Below are 11,464 nucleotides of genomic sequence, written 5' to 3'. Positions count from 1 at the left end.
AGTTCTACGTAGCAAATGCTTTTATACACTTAGTCAAATTGCCTGGAGGATGTGACACCCTTTTTGCATGCAGTCTTAATTAGTTGCAAAACAAAGTTTGCTGCATGCATAACTTCATGCAAGTAATGAAACTGTTTTGCTCGCTGTTTGTGTTTGCTAGCTATTGGACCTTCACGTAGTGTGCTAACATGCTACTACACCCTGCAGGCAGGATTCACTAACATTTCATGGTTTCAAAAAGAACTAGATATACTTCATTAGCCACATTTCAGTTATAAGTTGACCACACATTCATGTATTTGCTCTATCTCCCCCCTGCCGCCCATCAAATTCAATTTCTGATAGAAATTCAAGGGAGCACCAGTAGTACCACTTGCTGTCAGGGAACAGGATTTTATTTTTTTTCCCTAATTTGTGCTGGTGTGCAGTATGGAAAAGAAGAGAGTTTGCCCCTAAAATTCCTTACAGGGAGCTTAACCTGAAGCTGTTATGGCTCTCAGTGAATATTCACATTTAAGGAGAACTAAATATATCTGTAGCCATCTTCCGAGTGAGACTGTATTTGAATAGGATTGGTTTCTAGGGAGAGATATCTGTTATTTAACATCCACTTTAGTCTTTACCTATAGTGCTCGCATAGGATTTGAGTGGAGCATGTAGATTTATTTCAGCTTTCTTTGTAGGGTTTGACCATGTTACAATTAAAGGCAGGCAGGTGTCACCCACGTTTTTTTGCCACTGACTCAAAGTGAAGTCATAGAGCATCATGGTAGTGTGTTTTCAGGGTGTTTTTTTTGACTGGGTTGAAAAGGGCAATACTACAGAAAAGGGAAGATTGCAACAGATTGGACTGTACTCTGAAACTGGTGTTTCCATCCAGCCTTTGTTTTTTTCTGTGACAGTACCAAGGTGATGACTGGAAAGAACGTACACAAAAAATAGCTCTATCCTGATTAGAAATTAATTTAACACATGAGAGACGTAAGCTTAATATAAGACTACTGAAGAATCAGAGAAAATGAGGGCTGTCAGTTTGTCAAGATTTTTATGAGTGAGACAAAGATGTAGAATTAAAAATGTTTTTCTAGTTACTTTAAAGAGCAAATCAGTATGACAGAAGCATATTAAATGAGGAGAAGAAAACCAGGATTTGCTTGGGAACAGACTTCTGGAGAAGTTAGTGTAGATAGAAGAGTTTTTGATGTCAGTCACATGACACAGCAGCTCATAACTCAGAATGTTCTTAATTAAAATACTTAAAATACATAAAAGTTCTTAGTTAAACTCTTTTAGCAAAACAAAGGATATGGATCATTTACATGTTTGGAAACACACTTGGGTAGTACAATAGAACTCACTGTGTTGCGTTAGCATACCTGATGCACGATGTTTTATCTGCATAAATGACTGGGAATTGGTCTGAAATCTTTTGTTCTGTTCACAAGTCTCTGTAAATGCTTTTGCCTTAGGACCCCTGTGAACATCCTCCCAAGCTACAGATAGCTTATGATATGAAGGAAAACTTTGGGTAAATAATTACAAACAAAAGAATCCTTCATCAAGTTTGTAAGGCAAGGGAGGCAGGCATGTCATCTTCCTAGCACCACACAATGGTTCGCTTTCACTTGGAATATAAATCTTGTGAAAGAGAAATGGTAGTTTTGATAGCAGGGTCTTTGTTGTGGGGTTCCATAGCCTGACATCTGCTTTAAAATAATGAAGTATATTACAGAAAAAAAAAGCTTTCTGGGACTGGAGTAACTAAGAGAAGTGACCCAGTTGAGAGGACTCCAGGAAAGACATCCCTGTCCAGATGAAAGGTAGCATCACTGCTTTATCAAGATACATGAGGAGCCCTGAAGGGTCCTCCTTTGAGAGAAGAGATGCACCAGCCGCGCTGGAGACAGTAAAGATCTAAAGCTGAAATACATTATTTCATTAGCACTTCACAGTCCTGAAGAAGGACTGAAGTCAAGGCTGGCGACTGGACGCTGCAAGTTTGCATAATGCAGTATATTTATTTGGAGCCAATTTTCCCATGTTTGGTCCCTTTTTGCTTCTCTTCTCCATCCTTGTTAGGAAACTTTAAACCCTGATTGACTCCCTGCCAGATATGTTGTGCTTGTGCCTGTGCATCAGCATGCCTTCAGTCTTTGCAGAGATTACCAGAGCATTTACCCTGATTTGTCTAAAATATTTCAAAATCAAATGTCTGCTTGAAGCTATGGGGAAAAAATTTGCCTATTCCTTCTGCATAACATATGTAAGATATAGCTTCTATTCACTGAAGGCAAATGTTTTATTGTACAGATTAAGAGCTAAGTTTCTCGATTGTCTTGTGTTGATCTTTACTGTGTGAATAGGCATTTGTGGGGAATGCCATTGAGTGAAATGGGTGCTTCCCTTCTGCCAGAAGGTGGCAAGTCTGGAGTAAAAAGGTGGATTTGTGTTTAACCCTTAGAGCTGCCTTGATATTTATTTTTCCTCCCCAGCAAAGTGCTGTTACCTCTTAGCCAGGTTGTTTTTCAGGAACATGTTAAGAAATGGGGAAAATCAGTTTTCTGATTAAAAATAGGATTTCTGAGCACAGCAGGAAGAAAAGCGTAAAGGCAGGTAGGAATGTCCTAAAATCTACCTGTATAATTAAACTGCCTGAGCACTCAGCTGAAGAGCTGCAGGTATGGTCACACGCATATATGGAGAACCATATATATTTTGAATGAATCTACTAAATAAATTCTTTTAACAAAATTCTGGTTCTTGCAATTTGACCACAATATAAAATTCACACAATGTGCTTCTCATATGCCAAGTCAGGATAAACCTGAAAACCCTTTTTTTTTTTTTTAAAAAAAAAAAAAGGCAGTTTTTAACCAACTATAACACACCACTGGTGCCATTCTTAGCAATGAAAGCTGTTGTATGCAGAAGATCCCTTAATTACAGGAAGTGCCCATTTATTTAGTTTTATAAGCAGAGAACAAGAATCCCTGTGATGGTCCAGACATGGAGCCCCCCAGTGGGAGACACTCACGTGGGTGCCATGCAGGAGCCCAAGAGCAGCGGTGGCTGTTCCTTCACCAGGTCTGGGGTTCTGGTTATCCTTGGACCTTGCTTGAACCAGGACAATGCCCTATGGAGGCTTTGCTGCAAGCGCTTCAGGCAAACTGGATACGGTCTTTAGTAAACAGTACAGGAAGATAACTGGAAGCGTCCGGTAAACAAAAACACAAACACCTTAGCTGCCAACTATGCTCACCTTCTGTGGTTTCAGCACTTTGTGACATTAATCCAGGCTTAGCATAGCCACTGCTCCTCTTATGCATCTTCCGACTCCTTTCTAAATGCTGTCCCAGAGACTCGTCAGTGCTTCATGCTCATTGCATCCTCATTTTCCAGCCCCTTGTCACATTATGTCGTGGGGCTCCCTAAGACTTTTACTTTCTTTGCAATTTTGGGCACTATATTGAATGCTACCCAACTTCCCTCGCAGCTTAATTTTTCATTGCCTTGAGCAAATTTTAATTCTAATTATTATCTAGGTTTAATAAAGTGAAGCACAGAGGCTAAATGAATCACCAGAGGTCACTTGGTGAGCAAATGGAACAGCCTGGAGTAAAACAGGCTTTCTTCCTTGGCGTTTATCGTATTTATAATTTGAATTCCAGCAATCTTTGAAGTCTTCACTGAGACTGTGTTGTATCAGGCAAACAAAGGACAAGTCTATGCACTGAACAGCAAGCACTGGAACTGATTAGACCTGAGAAACAAAAGAGGAGGGATTATTAACTCTTACAAATGCAACTTTAATGCACAGGGATTAAGGGAGGGGCTGTCAGTTGAGAAAAGCACAGTGAGCAATTTTTGACATGTCCTGAAATGACATAGGAAATCTGTGGCAGTCAGGAAGTAAACACAGACCTGAATTTTAATAAATGATTGAACTCCAAGAGTACCCATTATAGTCATATTTTCCCAGTGCTGTTTCTACAATAAAACTGAGGATTTGGTGCAAAACCTCAGTCCCTAAGATGTCAGAAGCATGTGTGACCGTGACTAGACCAGTGGTTTGGGTAACGGAGTGTCCTTCTCTCTGGGATAACTACTTCTAGAGAAAAGAGACCTGATTTTGAATCTGAGGGAATAAGCATCCAAAGGGATTATAAATCCTAGCTTTATGGAGACATTCTTGGTCTGGACAAAATGTAACTTTTCAAGAAGGCTGGAGACTCAAACTGTTTTTTTTTCCTTTGCTTGGAATGAATAGTGAGCATTACTTTTTTTCATAAAACAGAAAAAAATTCCAAGTTTTTCAAAGCTAAAGTATTATTACCATCCCTAGTTAAAATCCGTGGCTTCCTTTATGTTTTTTGAAACCTAAGCTGTCATTTAACAAATCTGCAATTATCAATGCATGCAAATTAATGCCTATGGAATAAAATGATCTTTATTAAAAAGAAATCCCCTTAAAGAAAAAACTACGTTCAAAATCATCCTTTAAGTAATAGTTGGTTACCAAGGAACAATTTCATTAAGGTGGATTTATCTGCTTTTCTGAGGAGAATAGCTAAAGAGAAACAAATCAAGGAAACAAGTAAAGGAAACAATAAGTCGAGAAATAGGAAGCCTCTGTTGTGGGGACTTTCTTAAAATAACTGAAGGATTACAAAAGATTTTTTTTTGTGTGTGTGTGTGTGAGTTATTTACCTACCCAGATTTTTATTTCCACAAGTAAGCTCTTCATGCTGTTTGCATGTGTCAGACTGGCCTGATAAGCACATTTTCTGACCTTCATATTCTGCCTTTAGGTTTCTTTCATTAGAAATGCAGAAGATCATTCTCCTGACTCTGAAAACAGCCTCTGGAATTGAAAGGTATTTATTTTGTCACTCATTTTTCAATCTGAGTCTATGAATGTTTCAGGTCTTTCTGAGACTCCCCCTGCAAATGCAAATAAAACTAAAATACATGTGCAGATCATGCACTCTTACACAATTCTTATTCTTTCTTGTTTGCACATACATAGAAGAGGGCAAGCAAGCAGGTGCACATTTGTGTAATTTCTGGGAAAATGATTTTGTATGAGAAGGTTCAGGTTTTCTTTGTAACACTTTTTTTTTTTTTTAATTTTTTCGGTTGCGTATTTTGAGAAACCTGACAGCAGTACAAAGCTACTTTTCAAATGAAAATCAAACAAAAATGCATATGTTGCAAACACTTTAATACATAACTAGAGAATGTATATTAATAACCTTGACACATTTCAGGGTGACTTTGTAACTCTTTTAAAACACTGCAATCATGCTGGATACTTAAAATATGATAATAAGTGTTTTGCATGTATAAATCATTAATGAGGATTTGCAGAGTGCTTTGAAATCCTTTAATATGAAACTTCCGCAGGCTGTTTCCAATGACTGTCATTGCTTTGGGACCTTTACAAAGACATCTGCTGTACAGGAATACTTTAGAAGATGAGGACCACAGATTGAAAGATTATTAAAAAAGAAAAAAAAAAGGAAAATATTATCAAGTAAGAAAATTAAATAGTCTTTAGAGAAAGGTGGTGGAGTATAAACACTTTCTATGCTGAAATCTTCTAATCTTTCATGAGATAAGATGGTAAAGTTTATACATTAAACTTGCTGAGAGAGTTTTTCACACACAACTATAAATGTAATTCAAGTAATATGAAAGAGTCCTCTTTACTGCTTATCAACATTGTCCAAAGAGCTGATTGCTAAGACCATATGCAACCAAATTATACTGCTGGTCTGAGGGTAGGAGCCAGCTCTCTTAGAGTATAAGATTATAAAATTAGGGAGCAAAGAAAATATAAAAAAATCTTCTGCTTGTATTTCAGTTCCTGTGCACTCACTCCCCCTGAGCATACGGATTCTCTGGACATGGCCAATGACAGAGGGCACTAAAGTAATAACCACTGACTTCAGTATTGCTTCGTACAGAGTCTGGTGATTCCCTGTAATCCACTCTCTGAGATCCTCAGGAGTCTGACTTTGAACGTGGGTAAAAGCTGTGAGAGACATCTAAGGAGAAAGAAGGCAAAAGAAGTCACCCAAATGCCTCCTGCTTTACAGCGAAAGCTAATGTTCACTCCCATTGAAAAATGATCAGAGGTTTTGGTTGCCAAAGCCACAATGCCTCAAATGAGAAAGAGTTTTAGAAATGATTTGCCTTGAAAGCCAAGACATCTCTGAGCAGCTCCAAATTTAAATCCAGAAGTAACAAGTCACTGTGATGGTCTGTTTATCTTTCCAAGCAGTGGGCTCCAACTCCCAGCCCATCTGTCTGTGAGTACCACAGCTAAATGTGATTTGAAGGGAGAGATGACTGGAGAACAAAAGCATTGGACTGATGACAGGCAGCCTACTAAATACACCAGTAATTGTGCCATTGATAAGGGACCAGTCCTTCAAATACATTTATAAAAAGAGAAAATCTGTCACTGATATGACTTCTATCCTGAGACAATATGATTAACATTATTATTTCTACCCTTGGTGGTAAAAATCATTGCAATGACAGAAATCTATGGAATGGTCTTTATTTGCATCTACTGGGGTCACCCAAGATTCTTTAAGGTGGGAGTGGGATCTAATGAGAATGCAGTGTAGGAAAAAAATTGCATTATGAGGCAAGAAATCATGACCTGATTAAGACCTGATTAAGACCTGATCGGTGGTGTGACATGCGTGACTTTGATCTGTTTATCGTAAAGAGATGCTATTACTCAATTCATGGGTGTCTGAAGCCAGTACCACACTTTAAGTATAATAACACAGCACTTTGCATGTATAAATCATTAATGAATACTTGTGATATGACATTTGATCCAAGGAGGCCACAGAGCTTCCTGATAAGAGTTGCTGCCCCAGGGATCCTTCTAACACACCTTATAATTTAGAAGGGATTTACAGATTTATTTTTTTTTACCACTCTATTAGAGAAGCAACAAGTAGCAGGTAAACAACACCAGACAGGAGATCTGTCTGTAGGGAAGGGCAGATCTTAGGGTATGTGAGGCACTTTCCCTGATGAGCTTGTTCTGTGGGCTGTCAGCTACAGCTTCTGACACAACAGCCCAAGGATGAACTATGCAGGATAGGAAAAAACTTTGTCATCCTTTGTGGCTGCAGCTTTTCACCCTCATTCTAACCAACAGACCCTTTAATCAGGATCAGTGCCCAAACAAGCACTTGTCCCTGGGGGACAACCAAAGCTTGTGCACAGAATGATGCTATCCATCAGAAAGGGCAAGGAAGGCCAGAAAGATCTTTTTCCAAAACAAACAAACAAAAAACAAACAAACAAACAAAAAAAAGTACCATTTTCTGTCTAGAAAACACACCGAAGTAAAAGCAATTACAATGTAGCAGCCTCTTCAGTCTCCTGGCAAGTCTCAAATCCTTCCTTCTCTCACCTGAAGAAGCCTACTTGCCTTGGGATCACTGGGTGTAAATTTTTACTATGAATCTGGAGCAGACATATGGCGCTAGCTATGCAGGTAAACGCTTTAATTAGTCTTCTCTTAGTAGAACTGAGGAAATAATTTTTCACTGAGATGGACAAGCTGGTGAAAGACAAACAGAGAGAAGCAATAAGTCACAGAATTTGTATAAAATGCAAATTTTGCAGTAACGACGGGAACAGACACAGAAGTTGTGGCAGCAGTCTAATGCTTGGGAAAGTGGGTGGTTTGTGTTGGTGGTTTCAAAAAAAAACCCCACCATATTCCAGCCTTATTTTGTTGCCTGGTGCTGCTGCATTATTTAGTCATAAGAATTTAGAGTAGATGAAGATCTGCTCCAGAATTTTTATAAAAGGTTACTATTGTGACACACAAAACTACTTTTTAATGAAAAATGTAATAACCCTGGTTTGAAGCTATTAAATGTTGTCTGCTTATGGAGTAACCACGACTCTCAAATTTAAAGTGATGTTATTATCCAAGTGACATACCTGTTTAAATTTTGTCATATACTTGGAATATTTACATACTATATGTGCTTTGTATGTCTCAACCATTAATGAATATTTGAGACTAACTTTGAAGTTATAACTTTAAAGAAGCCAAAGAAGCAGCGTCAATATTGTTATACAGCCCTAGGGATCTGCAGACAGACACACCTCAGTGGCTTCTAAACATATAATAGAGGTAAATGAAAGATCAAGATGGTGATATTGCAGGTAGAAAACTTTATTTTAAGTGAAATACACTTTTGTAGAACGAAATAATATTTTATAAAAACATTTCCATCAATCAGGTAATTGATCACTTATTTCACCTCAAAGATCACCATTGGATGAATTCCCAATTAATTTGTTCTTGTTTCTCAGTTGCAGTAAAATATGTTTTGTGGATGATAGTGGGCTTGACTCATGCTCTAATGAGGATAGAGAAATAAGTACTGAACTCATATAATAATAATCATAAAATAACAAAACTGGATGTGATGTTTTGTAGGAACACTGATAGGTATATAATTTGATCCCTTCATAGTCGAATTCTTGTTTTGCTGTAGTCATGATGCATTAGGCATGATTTTAATGAACAAAATTAAAACATTTCTCAGAAATGTTTCATGCAATGGAGAAAAAATCAAGCTTCAGACTTTGTTCATTTTTCTTTATTTGGTTAGCCAAAATTACCAACTCAAATTATTTGAATCTAATATAAGTGATTGTTTAGTACACCACCTCAATGAAGCATTTGGTTTTCTGTGTTTTGGTATGGTAATAAATCAACAGAAAGTATGTGTCCAAGCAATTACATGAATGCCATCTTCTCATGATGTCAATTGATTTAATGTCTTTCCTATACGAGAGGTGTCTGAATACTTTAAGTGGATGTTCTGCATACAAAATTGTTATTCAAGTACATAAAATCTTAGTGTATTACATCCATAACTAGACAAGGAAAACAACTGGTTCAATAGCCAAGGAAAACAACTGGTTCAATAGCCCATATCCAACATCAGATGAGAAATGCTCTGTAGAATAATTTTGTATTGCTTTAAAAAAACAGCTCATCTGCTGTGCTAAATCCCTAAGTCAGCATCTCTTAACAGGTGCAACACTTTGTCCATTGAGTTTCATCTCAAATATTTAATGAGTTGTTTATTTTTCTTGTACTGTCGTGGTCTCCACTGCTGCCAGTACGTGGATGATTCAAAGTCCTGTTGTGAGAACAGTTTTGTCTGTACTTCACAGGTGTCTGGACTGCCTGATGAAGCCCAATGGATTGTGATTGATATCTTGAATGTGCAATTCAGTCTCTGCCCTGAAGAAACAGATGAACTGTGCAATTCATTGTCCTTGAACAGTTTGAACAAGAGTCCAAAAGTCTGGAAGTTTTTGGTCTCAGCTTATTGAGACAATTCTCACTCTGACTGATATCAGGAAAGGATTCAGAATAGTGGCTTCTCTTTCTGACTCCATCCAAAAATATGAGATTTCCTCCAAGAATGCATTGGTTTACTGTTGGAAGTCAGAAAAAAAGGGAAACACACTCCTTAGGATGTTTTACAGAAATTGCTCTGCAGATCAGATGGGCAAGTTATTTCAAAAAAAAAAAATGGATTGAAGTTTTAAGTTGCCTTGGAGAATACATATTTTAAACGTTTAAACATGATGTTACCATGCTGCATATGGGGAATTAAAAGAAGTTAGAGATTCTACAAAGCTAGAAAGTAATGGCACAATAAAATATAAACCACAATATTATTTCTGAAATAAAATAGTTAATTTGACAAACAAAACAAAAGTTCATATTACACAGGGGATGTGATGCAGTTATGATTTCCTAAAAAAAAATTAATTCACTGTAAAATATATATCAAGGCCATATACGAACTTGATTTCTACAACAAATCTAAGAACTACAGAAAAATACCTGGAAAATATTTTCTGCAAATGATGTAAATTTTCTCATTATATAGCTGCTTAGGATGAGTCTGGCATCATCCTAACTTCTAAATGGCCCCAAGACAAGTAAGTGATTAAACTAACAGAGAGAGGAGGAAAAGACCATTGCTTTTCAAGCAGAGTACCATAAACGGCCAAATTACATGAATAAAGAATACTGCGACTGAAATTCATTTGATCTGCAATTACGATGCAAAAGACAGGGATCCGAGGTGGAAGAGACATACCATTAGCAAGGAATTGCACTGGGAGCGTTGCAAGCACCAAACCCAAAGACTGTGTCACTAGTAGGGACTGCTTTGCATTCGAGACAAACTTGTTGGTACACAAATTATAAATGCATGGGGTGCCTCTGGGCCTGGGGAAGCCTGGAAGAGTATAAAAGCCCATCCAACAGTAAGCTTCCTCATCCACTTCTCTTGCCTTCTCCTCCTTGGTGAACAAGGTGAGCTGCAAGTGCCTTCTCCTCACTCCCCTCATTCTCTTCTTCTCCTCTTGGCCTTCTGGCCTCGACCGAGTCTTTGGTGTGGGCCTTGCTCTTTGACGCTCCTCACTCCATCATTGTTCTGCTTGCCACTGAGGGGGAGGTGGGAGGAAGGACTTAGGCTGTCTTTGCAGGGGCCCTTGAGCACCCAGGCCCCCAAGCCCTTCTCTGTCCTCGTGCACCCTGTCCTTGCTCCCCAGACTATGCCTTCTGTCTTGGCCAGCAGGCTGTCAGGCTGCTGCTGACACGCTGCTTCTTCTTTCCCTGCCCTCTCTCCCAGGTGCGCCTCCATCCCGCAGCCATGTCCTGCTACGATCTGTGCCGTCCCTGTGGCCCAACCCCGCTTGCCAACAGCTGCAACGAGCCCTGTGTCCGGCAGTGCCAGGACTCCCGTGTGGTGATTGAACCATCTCCTGTGGTGGTGACCCTGCCCGGCCCCATCCTCAGCTCCTTCCCCCAGAACACCGCTGTGGGATCCACCACCTCGGCTGCCGTTGGCAGCATCCTGAGTGCTGAGGGAGTGCCCATCTCCTCCGGGGGCTTTGGCCTCTCTGGCTTTGGTGGCCGCTACTATGGCAGGAGGTGCCTGCCCTGCTAAAGCCCACGAGGACGACCAGTGAGCGCATCGACCAGGAAGCCCGAAGCCAGGTGCCGGACTGAGGACGGAGCTGCTGGCCAGGGTTTCCAGATGGGCTGAGCACCCTCGTGGCCTCCTGCAGAGCAGAGAGGGAAGCCAGGGTGCCAGCCTGTGCTGTCTGGAAACACGGCCAGCAGACCTCTTCTTCTCCCGCTTTCTTCTCTGCATCATGCGTTCTTGTTGTCTCCTGCTGTCCTGTGCCATGAGTTCATCTGGAAGCAAGTCAAGAGTGTCCTGTTTGTTCTTCCTTTCGCCATGTGAGGGAGGAATACATGCATCCTGTTGTGGTGAAGGGGGGTCTGGCTGCCAGCTGTCCTTGTGGCAGCCTGGGCCGGATCCCTTCCTCCAAGTGCTGCTTTGATTCCTTCTTCAGACTCATTAAAGTTCATGCTGCATTG

The 11,464-nt window shown here is 39.7% G+C and overlaps 1 protein-coding gene across 1 annotated transcript; it reads left to right on the top strand.

Annotated features, from left to right (window-relative positions):
* The first annotated feature begins 10,291 nt into the window (after positions 1–10,291).
* Positions 10,292–11,464, top strand: LOC121060918 (feather beta keratin-like). Its single transcript, XM_040539105.1, has 2 exons — positions 10,292–10,390; positions 10,710–11,464. Exon 2 carries the CDS (start codon positions 10,731–10,733, stop codon positions 11,025–11,027), a length of 297 nt encoding a protein of 98 aa, XP_040395039.1. The 5' UTR covers positions 10,292–10,390; positions 10,710–10,730; the 3' UTR covers positions 11,028–11,464.

Source organism: Cygnus olor, chromosome 28, assembly GCF_009769625.2.
Source record: "Cygnus olor isolate bCygOlo1 chromosome 28, bCygOlo1.pri.v2, whole genome shotgun sequence".
NCBI classification, from domain to species: Eukaryota; Metazoa; Chordata; class Aves; order Anseriformes; family Anatidae; genus Cygnus; species Cygnus olor.
Note: the sequence above shows the minus strand (reverse complement) of the source record. Positions and strands in the feature narration are given on the sequence as shown.